At 32.7% G+C, this 23,072-nt stretch overlaps 1 protein-coding gene across 1 annotated transcript in view; it reads left to right on the plus strand.

Annotated features, from left to right (window-relative positions):
• fwd (phosphatidylinositol 4-kinase beta fwd) overlaps positions 1 to 23,072 on the plus strand; it is a 115,631-nt gene that overhangs the window by 78,235 nt on the left and 14,324 nt on the right. The window contains exons 15-16 of the mRNA XM_075359288.1: positions 3,811 to 4,064; positions 17,419 to 17,606. Of these exons, the coding sequence (XP_075215403.1) occupies positions 3,811 to 4,064; positions 17,419 to 17,603 (439 nt within the window). The 3' untranslated portion in view covers positions 17,604 to 17,606. The remainder of the gene's footprint in view (positions 1 to 3,810; positions 4,065 to 17,418; positions 17,607 to 23,072) is intronic.

The raw sequence follows: 23,072 nt of genomic DNA on the forward strand, positions 1-23,072 counted from the left end.
AATATACTATATGAAGTTAAACATCACAGTATTAAACAACCGTGACAGAAAAAAAACAAGAATAAGTTGCCTAGTCCACTTGCTACTCATAAAGTGACAGGGTCGAAGCAAGAGGTATGAGATGACAGGTTAAACTCAACCATATAATCTCACTCCTCCATCCCCATTTACACAATGAAAGTGGAAACAAACAAATAAGTTATGACATCATACTTATTTTGCTGATAAAGGGCGATTTTGAATTTTGGTAAGTAGTTTAAGTTAAGAAATGAAAAACAATAAGTACTTTTGCATAATATGGTTTAATGTGATTTAGTTGTTATCGCTTGAATAATATCATTTGTATGAGGCTAACAAAATTAGCATACTGGTACCATAATAATTATTAATACCTAAAGAAAGTATTACCACCAGCTGTTTGGCCGGTTGTTTGTAGCCAGTCAAGAATCAGGAAACTGCCATTCATCAACCGGCACAAAAATATTGTATCGGCAGCTTGGCCGTACGATATTTTGTACAGTGAATATTAAATAGGTACCATGCCCAACTTGCAGCAAAAAACAGACAGCACACACACACACACACACATGTGTTTATGTCATAAACAAACCGATTAGGATGACCTGTTGTTCCCATTCATTTTGTATCTGCCCGCTCTGGCTTAAATGCCCCATTGCAGGCAAGTTCTTTTATAATTTCCCCCAATATTATTATTTTTTCCTTTCCTTTGTAAAACATAATATTTAAATAAACCATTGCTTGTAAATATAATAACAATAAAAAGTTTACATGATCACCATTTTGAAATGAATTGAGAGATCAGATTCATTATTTTTGTACAAATAAGCCTGTCAGTACCCTAGCAGTATACAAAATTTCAGCTCAATACAATTAACCATTCCTGAGAAATGAAGTTTTATGTTAAAAGTACAAAATGGCGGATAACTGATAAACTTAGCATTACTGTACGTATATTGATATAAAGTTTTTCTTTATTTTGATGTGTGGGACCATCTCATGAATTCCTGAAATGGTTTTTATAAATATTGTATAACTTGTTCTTTGAGATTATAAGCTGAAATAAGTAGAAAAATATTTTTAACCTATCTCTGCCAGAAACTTTGATAAGTCAAAGAGATCAAATTACATTTTTTAGATGTTTATTAATTAAACAAAGAACAAGCATTCTAATTCATGATAATTTTAACCAAAAAAGAAAATACAGATTAAAACAATGAAGGTAGTAATTAAAATATGGAAATTTGATTTTTGTTTTACAAATCATAACAGTAAAAACTATACCACGATTGTAATAATATATTAATCAGTAAAGAATTTAATTTAGAGATCAAATTCAGGACCTGGAGTTACCAGTCAGCTGCATCAGTTGAGCCATCAAAGTAATGCAGTACATTAAAAAAAAAAAAAAAAAATGGGTGTGGAGTTTTTGGATTTTTCTTGCAAATAATATTTATTGAAATAGCTAGGTGTACAAGCACCCAGAATAACTGAGTTATGACTTTGAAAGAGAAGATGTATCTTTTTAATTTTTTCTTTTAAACATTTTCTTTTTCTTAATGATCATTACTTCAAAAAGCATATTTTGAGAATGATAAGCTTTTTGGAATAGCTTTTTCACTATTTACCAACTACATTAACATTCAAAATGAACATTATGGCTGATGTAATTATTTCACAACCTACATGGTGACAGTTCATGAGTGAAGTTTATTGTTTTTTAAACAGAAAATTAACCAGAAAAATATTTAAAATCTTAAAAAATCATTAAGATACGTCTCATCTGGGTGAGCGATATTCAGTATTGCCAAATTCAAGTCGATAATAAACTTCACTTTATAATGTTAATTAATTTAATGCATTTTATAAATAGAAATAAGTTTTAAATTTATATTTCAGAAGATATCGAAATTGCAGTTTTTGTTCTGTATGGATACATACAAATTCACTCAACAACATATATTTCTAGTTACTTTTTCAGTACATTAACTAGAATGTTGCTTACAACTTAAGTTGTATAATTTCCTGTTGTAAATTCTGCTGCATTCCAGAAGCATTGTGATGTACCTTTTCTTTAAGATAGCCCTACTAAAAGAAATCTCAGAAAGAAAATCCTAGTGAGCTTTGGGCCTGATAGGTTTTTAAGATGATTATTGAAGAACTCACAAAACATTGTTATTGTTCTATTGGAAGTATGATACATAACACTGTCTTGACCAAACTATCAATATTTTTTGTTAAGTTCACGTCTAAAACTGATAAACAATGTCAGCATCAAACTGAAGTAACAATTGAATAAAAAAAAACAAATTACCTGATAGTCCACTGCATAGAAAAAAAAAATTTGTTGATTAATCACATTATTATGAGTGTCAAAAAAAATTCACACAATACACATTTCTAAATTCAAAGTGCACAGTTAAACTGCTTGATCTGTGTACAGATGCAGCTTCTGATATAGTTGGCCTGTTGTAAATTGAATAAAATGATCCATCCTGCTGAAACTGGCAATGAAGTAACTATGCTTGGAGGTAGCAGGCAACTGTAAACTTAAAAAACTTCCAATAATGCAACCCTCTGATCCTGTGTGAGACTTAGCAACACTTTCTGGCTAATACTGGTACTAGTACATGCAGTTTGGTTTATATCTGAATTAACTCTGTACTATAAAGCAGTTAATGTTGCTACAGGTACAAAACATTCTATTACAGAATGTTCCACACCTATGTAATTTGTTTATCCTCTCTTTTATAAAAATTATAAATTTATTTCACTTTAAAGTATTTACATTTTGCTTGTACAATATTTGAAAATATTTCTGTAGAATTTTCCTGTTAGGCTGTTAAATTTATTCTTGTCTAATTCCTATCAGTACTTTTGTTTATAAACAGTGGCAAGTTGTAGTTTACAGTGAGAGTATTTTCTTTTGAGTGATTACAAGTATAAATCGGATTATGAATTGATGAATGTGGTTTGCAAATGAAAAATATTAAAGTATTATTGATAAAATATAATAGTCGATGACTTCAGTAAAGCTAAGTTAACTGTCTTTGCTCCGATGATGCATCTGGGATCCTCAGGTATGAGAGGGAGGGACGCGGCGGTTTGCCGGCTGCGCGCAAGGCATAGTCGGCAACCTAGTATAGGAACGGGAAGGATAGCCTCTTAGCGGAGGGATGTAGTGGTCGTCCAGAAAGGAGAGCTACTGCATCTCGAGGAAACTGAGAGGACCCCGATGGGAAGCCATTGAAAGGCAAGACAGGGGGCAGTCGACTGCCACGACACCCTGACATTCCTGCGCATAGCCTAATGGCAGAGGCCGGGGATGTTGGGGGTGTTTAAAAAAGGATAAAAAAAAGTTAACGGTCTTTATGCATAGTCTTCAGGCATAACTGTCTTTATACATTGTATAAATAAAGTTTCTTACATGACTTAGTTTCAATAAGGGGAAGTAGTAATTTAGGAGTTAAGGTAATATTTTCTAGTATTATGTATGAATTTTAGTTAACATAATATGTTGTTTATTTAGTAATTTTTGACAATTTAATTGGATTCTAAGGATCTGTTCATATATATTGAAAATAGTCTGTAATTGGTTAAATAGTTCAGTTTTTCAAATTTGAGCTCTTGAATTTTTTGGTAATTATTCAGGATTTATCCGGGATTAAAAACATAAAGACTTATCATAGATAAAATAAATATGTTTTTCTGTTATTTTTTTTAAATGTAAGAAATATCTTTGATGTGTCTATTCCTTATTACTAAATACATTTATGTGTATATTTTTTCTAGGCATAATGGTAACATACTTTTAGATAATGAAGGACATTTGATACATATTGACTTTGGGTTCATATTATCCACATCACCAAGAAATCTTGGTTTTGAAACTTCACCATTCAAACTGACTCCTGAGTTTGTTGAGGTTATGGGTGGATTAGGATCAGATATGTTTGAATATTTCAAAATTCTTATACTGCAAGGTATGGTAGCTGCAAGGAAGCATATGGATCGTATTTTAAGTTTGGTGGAAATCATGCGTTCAGGTGAGTTGTATTTTTTTTATTTAATGTAATCAAATTTACACTGTAACAGGTGCCAAAATTAATGCAGAATTTAGATTGTACACCATTTTTAACCGCAGAGTTGGCAGTATTCTGTGACATTACACTAAACACTATTGTAGTAAAGAAAGACATTGTGGTTAATCAATGTAAAATGCTATACAATGGAGAAGCAAGTGATGATTATTAAAGTTCTTTACAAGTATATAGGTTGTTTCACCGAGACTGTAAAAATTACATGATATATTAGGCAAGAGAATTGCCCCAAATGAAACAACTGTGAAAAGACTTGCTAAAAATCTAAACAAACAGGTTTGGAGAGAACAAAAGGCAGGCCTATCTCATATCAACTTTTCAGTTGAAAACATTGACATTGTGAGTGGTAGCATGGCAAAATGCCCTAAACCTCAGTGCATTGTCCGTCATTTTAATTGTACATTTCAAAAAGTACAGTGCAATAGATTTTAATGAAAGATTTGCATCTTCATTCATTCAAGATTGAGTAACTGAAGGCATAACTATTTGAAACAATGAGCTTTTGTCAACTGGGTTCTGGAAAATCAAGAAGTGACAGCAATTCTGCTAAGAAAATGATCTTTAGCCACAAGGTGCATTTCCATTGTAGGGGGGTATGTTAACAAACAAATTATATCATTTAGGGTATAAAAAATTTTTGAATTGCCCAAGAACCATCTAAGCATAGTCTATGACAGTTTGTTGTAGATTTCATACTGTGAAATAATTGAGCCGTTCATTTTTTTAAATAAGGCCATAAGTGCAGCGACTGCCCATGATGAACATTATTGTGAGATGATATTGGAATTTTGTTGGCTTCATTTGAACATTATGATTTTGGATGATAGTTGGCTCCAGTAGGATGGTACAACCTGCCAAATGGAGTAAAACAGCCTAATTGTTGCAGCAGAAGTTTAATGGCAATTCATCTTCAACTACAGTGAAGCAACCACTCACCATATTTTTTTTACTCAGTAGATTCATTAAGTCCATGCTGCAAAAATAAAGGTGATCTCTGAATTGAAAGCAGAAATTTGAAGAGTTATCAATGGAATTAATCTTCAGTTATGTAAAAAACTGATCTAGAATTTTGTCAAAAGAATTTTAGTGTCAAGTTGTCATGTAGGATACTTGTCAGATTTTCTATACCTTAAGACTTCTTTATTATTATAAAGAACAGGTCCATAAAGGTCATAATATTCTCCTTCCTAAGTGATTGAGATTTTATAATAACTTATTATTATAAAATCTCAATCACTTATAAATTATAAAATAATAATAAGTTATTATAAAATCTCAGGAAAGTAATTTTTGTTAAGTTATTAATTCAAATTCCAAAGTTATTAATTCCAAATTATATTATGACATGTGGATTCATGTTTTTAAGTTTAAAAGGCTTACTATTGTAACATTACACAATTCATGTCCTATTAATGAAGCAATGACGTCTTCAAACCTGACTGTACTTTATGGTTATATCCTCCACACTATATTAGCTATTAGATAACAGAACTGTTTTGTGCTTTTCAACTTCTTTCACTTATTTATAGAACAGTCTTTGAATGCATTAAAATTTTGTCCAGCTTTGCTTTTATTCCTTTTTTTGCCATCGGTGCCAGAATTGTAAATCATTTACCAGTACACCAGCTGCATATCCCATCCCTTCCATTTCATAACAATACAGTTGCTTGTTATTTTAGCTCTGGTACACAGTGCGACTGTTTTTTGTATATAGTTTGTAATGGTTTCTAGTTTTTTGTTTTATTTTATCATATCTCTCAAAACATTTTTCTCAACATTTCTTTGTCATATTCTAATTTTCTTGTCAATTATTAGAAATTATTTATTTATTTATTGCTGTGTCCAAAATATCAAAAACTAAGCATTCAAGCAATTATAGAAGTAAAGCGTATATAACATTTATATAGGTATAATTACAGATTTCAGTATATCTACAAATTGACATCTAGTTTTTGCAGCCACTTGACTCCAGGTGAGGTAGCATGATAAACATCCTGTGGATCTCCCTTGTATGCTTACTGTGAACAGTACTTAATTAGGTGTTCACCAGTGTGGAGTGAATTACCACACTCACAATCAGCTGTAGGTGGCATACTCCATTTCTTCATAAAGTAATTACACCTTTTTTTCTTTCTTTTCCTGTTTAGCCTCTGGGAATTACTGTTCAGGTATTACTTAAGAGGATGAATGAGTTTGATATATATGAGTGTAAATGAAATGTAATCTTGTACAGTCTCAGTTTGACCATTCCTGAGATGTGTGGGTAATTGAAACCCAACCACCAAAGAAAACCGGTATCCACGGTCTAGCTTTCAAATCCATAAAAATAACAAAGTTATTGTTATGGTTATATCCTCCACACTATATTAGCTATTAGGTAACAGAACTGTTTTGTGCTTTTCAACTTCTTTCACTTATTTATGGAACAGTCTCTTTGAATGCATTAAAATTTTGTCCAGTTTTTCTTTAATTCCTTTTTTTGCTATCAGTGCCAAAATTGTAAATCATTTAACAGTACAGCATATCCCATCCCTTCCATTTCATAACAATACAGTTGCCTGTTATTTTAGCTCTAGTACACAGTGCGACTCTGTTTTTTGTATATAGGTAATATATACAAAAGTCCTAGACTTTACTAGGACTTGAATGCTGGAACCCTCGACTTCCAGATCAGCTGATTTGGGAAAGGCATGTTTATCACTAGACCAACCCAGCAAGTTAAAGTAATTTCATCTACTATGTACAGTTCTTACACGTTAAGTTTGCACCACAACTGTCTTGATAGACTAAAGCCAGGCATTTGTGCATGGACTGTTGCTATCCATTAGCAACTGTATTTTTAATCTCATAAAATCTGCCGTTGTTGATTGACACAAAAATCCTCTGTATAAGCTTTTGTAATATATAATATATATATTTATTTATAAATTAGATTTATTATTATCTATTAAATCTATTAAAGATTAAATTCTATTAAGATCTATTAAATTAGATTTATAATTTAGATATATTTATAAATTAATGGTGTATGTAGATAAAGAAACAGAACTGATTCTGAATCCAAATTATGGCCATGCACCTAATGTTATACTCACTCTAATGAATAATAATAATTTACTTTATAAGGGCTACTGTGTTTTTACTGATAACTTTTATTGTAGCCCTGAATTAGCTTCAGGGATATTCCATTTTAATTAAACAAATGATCGGTGCATCACTATTTTGGATTTAGATGATATTTGGTATATGATAACTACTCACCTTGCCAAAAAATATTTTTTTATATGTTAAAAAAAATTTTTTCTTGAATAACAGACTATTTTCTAACTTGCCAACAGGTAAAAACAGCCATTTTTGTCACTTTTTCCATGAGCTATAGCATTCTTATTTTTCATCATACAGAGGGTCAAAAGGGGCTTTTTGGAAAGAGTAAAGATGGAACTTCATCTTAGTATACAGAATTCATTTTGTTACATAACCAAATCATGTAATTTTTACGAAGTTATGTTTACAAATTGTTTTTTCAAATTTTGGGCCCAAAATAAATATTGAAGGGCTAAGGGTAACAGGCCTGTTCTTTACCTTTTAACTCTTAGGTAATAGTAATACTTATAAAAAAAATTGGACTGTTACCGAGTGTCCTTCATTAAAAAAAAATGGCCATCAAATTATAAGATTTTGAAAATGTCTCATTTTTGGAGCCCAAAAACCACATGTGGGAGTCAGGTGACAAAAATCTGAAATTTTTACAGAAGTAAGTACTTTTTATGTACTTTAAAACCATATAAAATGTAGTTTTTTACTCATAGGGGTTGATGAGTAATGAAGCCAACAAAACCGCTAAAAAAACTGTTCCTTCTAACCCCATAAACAATGTATCCAAAAATACTGATATTTATTTTTTTCAGATTATAAAAATTACGACAAACTCATTAGAAAGAATAAATTTATAATTAATAAATAGTCAATTACAGAATGATAAACAATAATAACAAAATAAACAATTCAAATACATTAACAAGTTGTTCAATTCAATTTTACCTTATTTTACAACTACTAATGTAAGTTATGAATAAATCTTGCACTTTTTGGTAACAAACTTAACTAGCATAACTTAGTGCTTCTGCAATTTTTTTATTGAGTAGAACTGATTAGTCCTCATTTATCTTTGGTGTAATGTTGTGTACTCTTCCAGTAGTCAATAGAAAAACATGAAGGCATTAGAATCTTTAAAATAATTTCCAGTTGAAGCCATGTTTGATTATCCCTCAATGATTTCTTGAATGAAGTACCAGGACCTGTGAATGGAAAAAGTGTCTTCGATATTTCTCTACACTTTCATGCATTTTGACTTCAATGACTTCGCCTAACCACCACTTGCCATCATATATACAGCAGACATAATTTTTGAATTTTTGCTTTGGTAAACCTATAAAGCAATCAGAAACACTAATGTCCTTGTGTGCCGATACTAAAGTAAATGTTTCTGATTCAGAGGTTGCCCACTTTCAGAATACATTTCTGACTTGTTGGAACATAACTGTGAAAGGTTCTTTTTTGTGGGACTGTTGTGATTACCTGATAACAAGAACTGAGGTACGAGGTGCGACAATAAAGTAATGAGACTGATTTTTCTTTGCAAGATGTGGCAACCCTGCAGCTTGCGTAGGCACAACATCTTTGACCTTGGTCTGTAAGCTACTTCTAGTCCAAGCGGCACATTGATGCAACTGCTCAGTCGTGAGTTGTGCTGTAATAAGTGAACACGTGTTTGTGTCTCTCGTCACAGAAATGAAACCGCAAAATATTGCGCAACGGTATGCCATTTCTTTTTGTGTTAAATCGGGTGGAAACGCGACGACAACTTATGGTAAGCTTCAGAAGGCTTTTGGAGAGGAGGTTATGTTAAGAGCTCAAGTTTTTCGGTGGCATAAAATTTTTAGTGAAGGGAGAACGAATGTTGAAGATGAAGACCGCAGTGGACGACCATCAACCTCACAGACAGATGTCAACTTGACCAGGGTGCGTGAAATCGTACGATCTGATCGAAGATTATCCGTGAAAATGATTGCAGAAGAACTCAACATCAATCGAGAAACGGTTTGTCTAATATTAACTGAAGATCTTGGTATGAGAAAGATTTGTGCAAAAATGGTCCCCAAAAATCTCACACAACAACAGCAAGAAACACGGAAAAATGTGGCAGCCGATCTGTTAGAGCAAACAGAAATCAATCCAGATTTGTTGAGCCGTGTTATCACTGGTGATGAAGGTTGGTTTTTTCAATACGATCCAGAGACAAAACACCCAAGTTCGCAATGGTCCTCAAAGGGATCACCCAGACCAAAAAAAGCTCGCATGTCAAAGTCAAAAGTGAAATGCATGCTTGTGTGCTTCTTCGATTCCAAGGGAATTGTTCATAAAGAGTGGGTGCCTCCTGGACAAACAGTTAACCAATATTTCTACAAAGAAATTTTTAGAAAGACTTCGTAAACGAGTTCTTTGTGTCCATGCCAACATTGCTGATAATTGGATTCTGCATTACGATAATGCGCCATCCCATACTGCTCTGTCAGTACAGCAATTTTTAACCTCAAAACAAATTTCAGTATTACCACAGCCACCTTATTCACCAGATATCGTTCCGTGCGACTTTTTTTATTTCCAAGAGTCAAAATGGCGGTCAAGGGACACCATTTTCAAACAACACAAGATGTCCAAAAAGCTGTGACGAGGGTCTTGGAGGATATTGCAGAAGATGAGTTCCAGAAATGTTACCATCAATGGCAGAAGCGCTGGAATAAGTGTGTGCCATCAGAGGGGAACTACTTTGAAGGAGACAACACTAAACATGACTAAAACGGTAAGCAACATTTTTTTCACATCAGTCTCATTACTTTATTGTCGCACCTCGTTTTCTTCGGTCTCTGGAGCATCTTTATTAGAGCAGAAAAAAAAATGTTATATTTTTAATATTGTCTTTGCAATAATTGTATATTTCAGAATGTTTAACAATTTGATTGTTGACTGTCCTTTGAAGGCTTGCTTTAGTCACAGTCCTTTTTACAGTTCCACCAATACCATCACATGGTCCTTTTCCATGGTATGAGGCAAAAAATGCCATTCAGCTGCAATTTCAACATTTTGATGGTAGCACAAATTTAGGAATTTTTTTTGTTTTTATATTGGGCTGAGGAGCCATAAGAAAAATAAAAAAATGTTTAACTTGTGGTAACAGTGGTTTTACTTTATTTATAACTTGCTTTTGGAAGCAGAAGAATGATGTAGTATTGTGCTTCAAGTACTTACTAATCATACAGTAGCTTTGGCTTTGTAATTTTCCTTCTTTTTTAAAATATGTGAAAAATGTATGTACTGTGGCATAAGTTTATGATCAGTGATATGACTGAACTTCATCCAATATTACAAAAGGAAAATTTTGAGATAGGTGTCCCATTACAATACATTCACCCTCCAACAAGTTTTTTTCTTTAGTGTTGAGGAAATTAGCTTGTTTCTTTGCAACAAAATGATGCCTTTTAGATTATTTAAATTTTCAGTAAGTTTATCTAAGTACTCTTGAAATGGAAAATTTGAGTAGTTAGTTCACAACGGTCAACAGAAACCCACTGTTTGAAGATAATTTCAGAATCAAAATCATCCCAGCTCTCCTGCAGTAATCTGAACGCTTCATTAGTGCCTGGACATTTTTCATACTGTGATAGCAGGCACGTTTCATTTTCTGTATCACATACATAGAATGGTTGAAAGGAAAATTTTTAAGATTTAATTTTTAGAGCAGATAACATGAGTTTTATATTTTGGTGGGTGACACACACAGAGTGAGTACCTGATCCACCAGCCAGAACACAAAATTTAGGTCTTAAATCAGCAAATTTTGAAAAACCAATTTTTAAATTATGTTTTTCTTTGAAGGCTGTGTACAATTCTTTTAAGTTACGTAAGGTAAGCCTTTTTTGAATATTAATTTTCTTTCTGTAAGTTTGTCTTACAGAAACACAATCCTTCTTGTCTGACATCATTTGGCTGTGCTCATCATTCTGGTAAAAATCTTGAACACATTTAATAATATTTTCATCAATTATGTGACTGGGTTTCTTTTTGCCAATTTGTGGCAAAATTCCACATGTTTTAACTAATTGTTTGGATTGACGGGCTAAATACTGACTAACACAAAACTCATTTTGAATTTTTTGAATGCTCCAGCTGCTTGGTAATAAACTTAAAATATTAATTTTTTCTAGGGTTAATGTAACTGCTTTCATTTTATCCTTTAGTTTAATGATTAATTCTTCATATTCACTACCAAAATCAGCATAATTTTGTGGTACTAAACTGGTTTCTTCTGTAGAAATATTTAAATCAAAGGAATCGTTTAATTTACTGGTAACTGACTCGGCTATTTTTGTAACTTTATTTTTTAAAATTGATTTTTTTATGCTGCTCAATGATTTTTGAACCTTAACAGGGAAAATGCCAACTGCTGAACAAGCTTTATTCACCGACTCAACTATAACACATTGAGGCTCAAAATATCTTGACATTCTGGTTCGCTTTCTGTATCATCTTGTGGTTTTTGTATTTTGTTTAAGCATTTTACAGAGTGCTCTGCCTGGAATTAATTTTAAATTTGGATTACTTGTTGAAAGTGTCAAAGATATTTCTCGAAGAGATTGCTTAACTGGTTTAGTGTGACAGTTAAATGGGTCAGAGCAACTTTTCCCATTAGTATGAAAATATTTATGTAAATATTGGGTTTTATGAAAAGTACAGATATTTTTTGTTTCAGTACATCCACTTCTTAAAGATATCAATGTTATTTGCTGTTCAGTAAACTCCAAAATATCGTGCAATATTGAAGATCTCTTGTAAGTTAATTGTGACAAACTGTTACAGTGTGAATGCCAATTGAACACTCCATAATCCGTTTTTATAAAATGTAAGGGTTCTTACAATAACAATACAGTTAGTATAAATTATAAAACTATCAATTGCACCTCACTTTGTCTTATTCCATTTTCTCTACAGTTAAAATAAAAATTTCTCTAATTAATAAAATTAAAAACAAAAGAAGTTCATTAATTTATAAACTATTGTATATTACCTAACTACAGCATTTACACTAGCAACAATACAACATATCACACTGAAATCAAAACAGTATCTGAGCCTTTTACAATATTTACATTCAGGATTATGCAAACATTCATGTCTATTCACTTTCATGTTTAAACATGAGTTTGTGTGTATGAGTCATACATTAGGTAACAAACTGTCTAGAATATAAGCTATCTCATTATTGATATAACAAAATATTTTGTGTAGTAGGCCTACATTATTATCTGAAAAAATGCATGCTGTGAATTTTTTGGATACATTGTTCACTGTTAGAAGGAACAGTGTTTTTAGCGGTTTGGATGGTTTCATTACCCGTCAACCCCTTTGAGTAACAAAATAAATTTTATATGGTTTTAAAGTACATAAAAAGTACTTACTGCTATAAAAATTTCCCCCAAAAATGAGACATTTTCAAAATCTTGCGATTTGGTGGCCATTTTTTAATGAAGAAACAATGTAACAATCCATTTTTTTTTTTATAAGTATTACTACTACCTAAGAGTTAAAAGGTAAAAAACAGGCCTGATATCCTAAGCCCTTAATATTTATTTTGGGCCTAAAATTTGAAAAAAAAAAACTGCAATTTGTGAACATAATTTCAGTAAACATTATAAGATTTGATTATGTAACAAATTGAATATTGAATTCACAAAGAAAAGTTCCATCTCTTTACTCTTTCCAAAAAGCCCTTTTTGACCTTTGAATGATGTAAAATAAGAATGATACAGCTCATGGAAAAAGTAACGAAAATAGCTGTTTTTGCAACAATACAATAGCGGTTTTGGTAAGTTAGAAAATAGTCTGTTACTTAACAAAAAAATTTTTTTTTTTAAATATAAAAAAAATATTTTTTTGGTCACTAAAGGTGGGAAGCTATCATATTTGAAATATCATCAAAATCAAAAATAGTGATGCAATAAAATGTTTGAAAATTTGTTGAATTAAAATTGAATACCCCTTCAGCACTAAAAAGTAGTAAAACTGATCTAGTGAACCGAGTGAGGAAAAATAGAAAATGTATCCATAAAGAAGTTACAGAAAACTGAAATAATAGCTTTTGTGAAAAGTCTGGGAAAATTATGATATTGAAGTGGTGTGACAAGTGTGAAGTTTTGTGTTTCTCTAACACTCATAAACTTGAAGTGGTGGATGTTGTAAGAAAAGGTAAAAAAGTAATAATTCCCTAGTAATAAATGATTATAACATTTATATGAGAGAGGTCAATAAAGTCGATCAAATGCTAAGTGCTTACCCACTTGAGCAAAAGCGCCATAAAAATGGTATAAAAAAAATTTCTAACATTTATCAAAAAACATGTGTATATTCAAAGCACATGTTTTGCATGAAAAGTGTGGAGAGCTAATGACATCATTACAGTTTAGGGAAGCATTAGTTGAGACAATTGTTGACAAACACTATATTGATAAACCTAAAAGGGGTAGGCATCACTCGAAGAAGATCCCCTTTGGCTGAAGGAACCACATTTTCCAGAATATGTACCAGCCACATCAAAAAAAATAAAATGCTTCAAGAAGATGTGTTTGTTCTCATCACAAGAAACGAAGGGATACAAGGTTCCAGTGCGCTAAGTCTGATGTTGGGCAGTGTGCAGCACCATGTTTTAAAATTTTCCATTCCGTTAAAAAGTTTTAATTCTAAAGATATTTTTTATTTAAAAACATTTTAAGTGTAAGTTAATAAATAATAAATATTACATAACAAAAACATTCATAAAGACAGTTAGTCTGGAGTTTGTGTATAGGTAAAATTAATTTTTTGTTTTTTCTATATTTCAAATAAACTACGTTTTGCATGCTTAATATTAATTTTTTATTACATATTTAGCAATAATAAGTGATAAAATAATTATTTAAGAGAATAAAAAAATGGATCAAAATAACATCAATTTTTGAAAAAAAAAAAAAAGAAACTGGTAAAGGGTTAAGCTCTAGTAGTTCTATAACAATTACAATGTAAATAAGATGAAATAGTTTGGACTGTCCGCTTATTTAAAAAAAAAATCAATATTTAAAATATTTTAATTTCTATTGTAATTACGAATTTATCACATGAATAATAATTTCTGTTGAACAGTAATTACATGTACAGTTACAGCAGTTTATAGCAAAAGAAAGAAAGAATTATCAAGTTTTTTATCATGTCAAAAACTTCAACATGTGCACCTTTTGTTGCTCGTAGAATGTTTTCAGATCAAGTACGGGTGTTCCATAGACTTTGTCCTTAACATAACCCCAGAGGAAAAAATGTAAGGGAGTTATATGTGATGATCATGATGGCCACAGATTGGGACCGTCGCACCCAATCCATCTGCCATGAAATGATTCATTCAGAAAATCTCGAATTAGTAATCCCCATTGTGGTGGTGCGCCATCCTGCTGGAAAACGACCGTAGGTTGCAAGTCATCCAGTTGAGGTATAGCGAAGTGTTGCAGCATATCCAGGTAAATGTTAGCTGTTATTGATTGCTCAATGAAAAAGAAGGGACACCAAGGATTCTGTTGTGCATCAAACCACACCACACATTTACTTTAGAGAAATCTCTTATTTTTTCCCTGGTAAAGTATGGATTTTCTGAGCTCCATATTCTCACATTATTCCTGTTTATTTTTCTTGAGGTGTGGAAAGTGGCCTTGTCTGAAAAACACACGCTGCAGTTACTCATTGTCGTTGTCAATCTGTTGCAAATTCTTGGTCACAAAGGTATCTTGACGAGGGTCGTCATCTGGCTGTATATATTGGAATATCTGAACTTTATATGCATGCAACCTTACTTTCTTTAGTAAAATTTTGTGCACTGTTGACCAGGGAATCCCAAATTCATGAGATGCACGATGGGTAGATTTGGAAGGGCTATGTGGAAATGCTTGCTGCATTCAACCTCAACCTTCTCTTCACTAATGGATGGCCGCCCTATTTGCAGAAGGTCGACTACACTTCCATTCTCCTTAAACTTTGCATACCACGCAATGATACGCTTGCCACTCAATGATAGGTGCTGGTTGTCTGTATTCCCTTCTAAATTTTTGCTGCACAGTAATTGGTGATTTTGCACAGCTGTAACTCTAATAGTTTTTTGTAATCATGGAAAGACTTATAATAATCACTCTGTATAATAATTACTGTTGTGTGGAGACAGTTTGATTTAAAAGCAGTTATCCAATAATGTACAAGAAGTGAACAAAAAGAGATGCATCTGATTTTATAACTTTTGTCAAATTAAGATATTTAACTCCTTCATACTGGGAGTCTTAAAATATCAAGTGAATATATGTAGCTGCATAAGCAAGCTCTGTAGTAGTCAAACATTCATCTTGGATACTTGAATTTATTATTTTTATTTTTGTACAAGGGTAAGTCAATTATTATCTGCAATTTAGTTATATTTTTGTTTATGTTGGTAGTACTGTTGTGTTGCATAGATGACGCATGCGTAGTTTAATTGTTGTTGTGTCTGTGCAGGTTTGATGCTGCTAGGTTAGTTCCATTATCACTGCTCTGCCATTAACTATGGCTGCTCTGCTTTCTGTTTGCACTAAAGAAGAGCAATGTTCAGTGATCTGTTTTTTTGTGGTCGGAAGATGTATCAAGGGCTGAAATTTATCAAAGACTTTCGGTACAGTACAGGAACAGTGTGTTACCGCAGCAGAGTGTGTACGAATGGATTGAAAAATTCAAAAATGGTCACACAAGTGTTACGCACGACGAAGGGGCTGGACAACCATTTACCGCCACAAATGAGGAAAACATTGAGCGTGCACGTGATGTGGTTTAGATCGACAAGTAACTATTAATGAAGTGGTACATCGTCTGAAAATTGGTCACAGTTCTGCCTACGAAATCATCCACAACAGACTTGGGTTTCATAGTCTATGCAAGATGGGTCCCAAAACAACTCACACAGTTGCATAAACAAACGCGCTTGGACATCTGCCAAAAACATTTGGATCGCTACAGTAACAAACGGTACATTTTCTTAGATAGAATCATCACTGGTGACTAAACATGGATCTATCACTACGAGCCAGAGAGTAAACGGCAGAGTATGGAATGGAAACATCCAAATTCGCCCTGCAAAAAAAGTTCAAGACCCAACCATCCGCAGGAAAACTGATGTTTACGGTTTTTTGTGACTTACAAGGCCCAGTACTGGAACATTATGTGGAAAGGGGCACGACAATAAACAGTGCGCATTACAGTGAGATGCTTACTGCCAAGCTGAAGCCTGCAATTCGAAGCAAACGCCGAGGACTGCTGTCGAAAGGTATTGTGTTGTTGCACGACAATACCTGTCCACATACTGCTAAAACGCTCCAGAAACTCAGCTTTGAAGTATTGGCTCATCCTCCGTATAGTCCTGATCGTGCACCTTCTGACTACCACTTGTTTGGTCCACTCAAAGAGTCATTAAGGGGCCATCGATTTACCTCAGACGAAAGAGTGAAAGAAGCGGTGCATTCCTGGCTCACAGCTCAACCGAAAACCTTTTTTTATGAGGGCATCAGGAAGCTTGTGCAACAATGGACCAAGTGCGTTGAAATGCAAGGGGACTATGCTGAAAAATGATGTACATGTAAGTTTCCTATTTGTATTGCAGTAAAATTTATAACTACATTGCGGATAATAATTGACTTAGCCTCGTACATTACTTTAAAAGCATATTTTATAGAGATGTTAACCATTTTTATTTTATAATTTTAGTATGAAAAATGGAGATGTTGATAATGTGACAAAGAATCCTGTTGAATATGCATGGTTGACTGCATCTTTGAGAATAATTATATCTCTTAAAACAGATGTTGACAGACCACAGTTTGGAAGTTAATGTATATAAAAAATAATATCTTATTGATCTTTATGTCAAACTTCCGTATTTATAACACATTTCTTCCATAAACCATCATAAAAGATTGATTACATATGTTCGAGCACTTTCAGCCTCTTTTTTGGTTTAACCTTGTAGCTTTGGAAGTATATATAAATTTATGGTTTATAAAACCATAAACAAGAAAAACTGAAATGATTGTGAATCAATCATTAAATAACAATTCTCTTATGATTTCTTTAAGAAATTGTTCCATTATTATCAATTCCTTGTAATATTTAAACACATTATAACATTCACATAAAATTATTATTTCAGGCTCACAGCTCCCTTGTTTCAAGTCAGGTGCTGCTACAGTGCAAGGTCTAAAAAATCGTTTCCACCTCAACCTAACCGAAGAACAGTTGCAGCTTTTGGTGGATGGACTTGTGGAATCTAGTATTCATTCTTTAAGTACGAAACTTTATGACGGTTTCCAGTATCTTACTAACGGAATTCTCTGAAAGGTAATTTGTTTTAATAAAATTTTACTGTTTTCAATTTTGTTTTATGTTGTAACATTTTTCTAGGTTCTGTTTTTGCACCTCAATACAAATTTTGTTTTTAGTGTTATAGTATTAACCAGTTTTAGTGATTTCCTTCCTATAACAACATCTTCACTAATTAATCAACTCATTGTAGTGACTATGTTTCTTTCATTGTTCTGTATGGATATTATAATTTGTAGAAAAAACCTAGTGCTTGGTGTTATTAATTCTTTACAGAAGTTTAGAGAAGATAATTAATAATTTTTTCTCGTTTAGTTTATTTTATAAGATAAATGTAAAAAAAGTGGTTGACCGCACACATCTGCTAAACTTGGATTTAGTTTTAGATGTTTACACATAAATTAATATTTTTTACATAAGACATACTGACATACTGACATACTGACATCTTTTTTTATTTTTCCATAATTAATTTATTAATCTTTATTCATAAGGTTCTAAACTAACAATTCATAAGTAATTTAACCCTTCTGTTACCAGAGCAAAAAAAAAAATTATCCCAAAAATACCAGTGATATTTTTGATTGGACTAGTGAGACATACCAGACCCATTTTTGGTTGTTTGTCACTATTTTACATTTTTTTCTTGTAAGAACCATTATTTTTGGCGAAACTTTGATTTTTTTTTTTAAATTGTTCTTAAATAAATATTCTATTACAATAATTTATTAACACAAAAGAAAAGAAAAAAGCAAATAAAAAATATAAAATATTACTCACCAAATATGTTTTCAAAAATATTTTTGTCTAACTTGAAACACACTGAAAAATTTCTGGGCACAAAACATTTTATTTCACTAAATACTATAACTAAAACTGTATACAATCAAAAAACTTTAAAGAAATCTGTTGAAAAATAAAAACGTCATGTTACGTTAAAAAAAAACAGGTTTTAGAGTTTTCAGATCTTCGAATGTGTTTTATCTGTATTAGCATTAGAAGCTGCATTTATTTGTATAACATTACAGGGGAAACACATATTTCAAACTAATAAGTTAACAAAAATTGAAAAAGCAATTTTAGCCTAAATTATTTCACTTATAAACCTACACAAAAATTTAACACGTATGATGTGGCAAATAATGGAAGTACACGTTTATTACATTTTATACATTGAAAATTTGATTTTTTGTTTTTACTCCAGCTTTGGTGCTAGTTGCACTGCAAACTGAACGGTTCTTTTCTATCTGTGACAGTATGTTTTCCAAAAAAAATTTTTTAATTTCCTCCACCATCTCCATCTGCTAACATATTAGACATTGCAACAGCCCTGCCAATACTAGTTGGAAAATTTTATTCACTTCTATGTGTCAGCCATTCAAAAGATAATTCTTCAATAATTGAAATAATAAAATCTAATTTTTCAAAGGGTTTGTGTATTTTCTTTATGCAGGATGAACAATTCAGCATCATTCTACCAATGATATTGAAATTGATTTTTTTCCAAGCCTTTGTGGAATACCTTTCTTCTAAATATTGATACAACATTTGATCAGATATATCAATCCCTCCCCATGTAGTCATTGTAATTTCTTATCATAGTCAGTTTGTTTATTATTTCTATGTAAGTTCCAAATGTTTTTGTTCTTCGCTCACTGCCTGGCTTAGCATCAGAAGACAAAACTAACACTTGGTGTTTCTAAGATTTTATTTTCTTTAAATCCAAGCATCAGTAACTACTCATTACTCCTCAGATATTTTTTCTGGCCAATATTACATTTTTCTAAGTTGCATTTTGTTTTCTAAGTTCCAGTCACAAAAAGACCATTTTCATACAAATGTTTAGCCAAAGGAATAGAATGGAAAAAATGATTAATAAATAAATTAAAACCTTTGCTGAACAATCCCCACACCTAATAATTTTGTTACAACGTAAAACCCTAACCCATTAGCTTTTATAATGTTTTTCTTCTTCCTTAGAAGCTCCCTTATACACAAATAAGACTTAGGCAATAGTGAGTAATGGACCCTTGCATATTGACCACAACTTAACTCCTCATTGATGGTGTTTTTTTTTTGGTAATATTGAAGCAGCTGAGTTTTTTTGCGATCATGCTATCGTCAATTGAAATAAATTTATTAGGAGTAAAGTAATGTTTAGATGTTCTATTGAAGTGATCAACTAACTAATGGCTGAACTCTTGTGTAAGGATCATATTCTGGTTACCAGGTTTTGGGATAACTTTAGTGTCTGTAATAAGGAAAAATGTTAAAATGGACTGAAAATGACTTCGGCTAAACATTTATCTGAACCACGGCATGCCTTGAGTTAATATTGTATTCCAGTAATGGGACATCCTAGGTTTTGTATTTATACCCATTTTCAGTAGCATTGAAATAAATGCAAACATTTCGTCTGCAGTAATTTTCTTCCAGTTCCCCAATAGACTATTTACTTACTATCTATCATTATTTTCCTCCACAAATCTCACAGCATACTTGTTGCAAGATTAAAAATAAGCAATAGGGCAAGAATTTCTAGGTAGACAATGTGTGTGACTCATTGTCACGTGTGTGTCTCACATTGTCTATCTAGAAATACTAAAATTCACCTACCTATGATTCATGGTAACCAAAATTATCTTCCATACCAGAGTCATTTTTATAATTTACCTCATTCCACCGAATGTTATCAATTTTCCCTGAATCTGAAAGGTCTACCTTGATACTACTGAAATTATCTTTGGGAGTTTGTTCAACTTTTGGTGTTATGCATTTGTTATCATTACTATCACTTGAGGAACTAAATAACCTTGGCCTTTTTCTTGTACTACTACTAAAAGTTAGATTTAATATACCTGGAGTTGATTGGTTGAATTTCAAACACCGGATCATAATCTGGATCACTGTCAGTATCATCTACAACAAAGCTAGCTAGCTATCTTCCCTTTCGTCTGATAACAGTCCATAAACAAAACTAAAAACTTCAGTCTTTTTTTTGTTTTTTTTTGCTACTGTATTGTTAATGATGATCAGCATCATTGATATTAATTTAGTTTTTTAATTAATCTAAAACTTTGTAACAAGTCAACCAAATTTTGTAATAAAAAAATGTTTAAAAAACATTTAAAGGGAAAGGGCTGCTTAACTTTTCTGACTTCATCCTTAAGAGATTTTGATTTCAAATACACCATTGGGTTTTTAAATATTGTTTTTTTTTTTTCTTTTAATACGGGCATCGACTTCTAAGGTCATTAGCCCTCGTCACATTCTTAAAAGCGATTTATATCAACATCAGGGTCGTCATATGTAAGGGTGTAAAGGGCCCTTACATTTTATTTAAAAACACCAAAATTTATAGAACATTTAACAACAAAACACTGAAAAACACTTACGAGGTGTAAAGGGCCCCGATCATAAAATTAAAGAGAAATTAAAACATAAGTATGGTAAGGATAGTGTCTACAATACCAATATCTCCTTTTTTCCTGTTTCCCTTATTTTATTTAAGCATCCTCAGGGTGACCAGAATCGCCATTCAGCAGCACATCAGTCATCCTAGGATGCCGTGGCAGTTGACTTCCCCCTATAAATAGTCCCATAGGATGTAACCATCAGGGTCCTACCAGCATCATAAAAGCAATTTAACCACCTGTTTAGGGCAGCCAAAGAACTCCTTGGGGAGGCTGCCCTTCCCAGTCCTGACCTACTTCGCTCCAGGCATGCATTGCGCATGCCCTTGGCCCTTCACCCTCAGTCGACCCTTGTTAGAGATTCTTTAACACAGGTTGAAATTTCCTTTTTTTTTACAGACTTTTAAGAAGTCCACTGATGAGTAAATAAGTAACTCTATTTTTTCTTCATTTCCATTTTCCAAATCAGCAGCAATATTATTTCTTAGTCGGAACCTCTTTCTGAGGTCCTCATATATGGTACACTTTTCTATCAGATGCTTGACTGTGTTTTATTACAAATACTGTACATTGGTCTTTCTTCGCCAGTTAACAAATATGAATTTGTTATTCACGTGTGACCGATTCTAAGTCTGGTCACAGCCACTTGTTGTCAGCGAGTCAACTTGACGTCGCTCTTCCATTTATACGGAGAAGTTTTAACTGAGTTTAGTTTTGTATTTATTTAATCTTCTCCAATCAGTCCATTTGTTTCTTACTGTATTAGTAAAACAATGTTTAACATCTGCCACCCATACAGGAATTACATCCAAGTTATCACAGACTGTCGCCTTTCTGGCAGCTTCACTTGCGTTTTCATTTCCTGCAATACCAGCATGCCCTGGAGTTCATACAAATACGCATTGTTGTCCTCATTGATTTAAAACATACAAAATGGACAAGATGTTTGCAATTAGAATGTTCTTAATAATGTTCTTGTTCTGAATTGCAACAAGTGCACTCAGAGAGTCGGAACATATTAGCACTCTCTTCGCAGTAGTGTTCTGTGTAGCGAAGAGCTTGCTCAGTGGCCGTAAGTTTGACCATATCAGACAGTTTCCAAAACTGGGCTTCTCCATTTACATATGTGGAGCATCCAACACCATGTTCGGTTTTAGAACCATCAGTATAAATTTTAATGTGTTCTTTGTAACTACTGACGGTTGATAAAAATTCCTGTTGGATGATTACTGCAGGCTTCTTTTTTATTTCTTGCAGAGAGAGATTCAGCCTTGTGCTTACCACTGGCAAAAATGGCTTTTGCCAGTGGAGGCAAGAATGGTGGTACAAGAAATACCACCATGGCGGTGGTATTTCTTGTAGAAATTGCTAATGTCTCTGGTAGAGCAATTTCATATTTTCTTGTCAATTCATGATACCTTATTCCAGCTGGTGTGGAATAGGTAGCATGATGTTCATATAATGCAGCCAAAGGATGATTGTTAAAAAATTTGTTATTTACGTGGATAGGAAAGGCCCATATATTTACTGCATATTGTACTAGTAGGATCTCACTTCTATAATGTAGTGGCATTATTCCGGCTTCAGACATTAGACTAATAACCAGACTTGTACGGAATGTGCCTTATTCTGCTATTATGTATTGCATCAACTTTCTTAATTGCGACTTCCTAGCAGATGAATATACATCCGTAGTAGATTTTTGATTGAATCAATGCTTTATACAGCCTTAGTAAGTAATTTCTTTATCTGAGCCCCAATTGATGTTGGATAAACATTTAATAATGTTTAGGACTTTTTTACATCTATCACCAAGTGATAAAGGGATTTATCCAGTAACAGACCCAAAAATCTCTCACTATCCTTATATTCTATTGGATTGCTATCGATGGTCAAATTAGGACTTTGGTGAGGAATTCTCTTCCTACAGAAATGTACACAGCACGTTTTTTCTGGTGAAAATTGGAATCCGTTAATCCTCGCAACTTCATTAAGGGCGTTAATTGCTCGTTGTAATTTGTACTTCACCATAGCTGTCTTGTTGCTGGCATACACAATTGCCAGATTATGA

This window comes from Lycorma delicatula, chromosome 1 (genome assembly GCF_047948215.1).
Source record: "Lycorma delicatula isolate Av1 chromosome 1, ASM4794821v1, whole genome shotgun sequence".
Taxonomy (NCBI): Eukaryota; Metazoa; Arthropoda; class Insecta; order Hemiptera; family Fulgoridae; genus Lycorma; species Lycorma delicatula.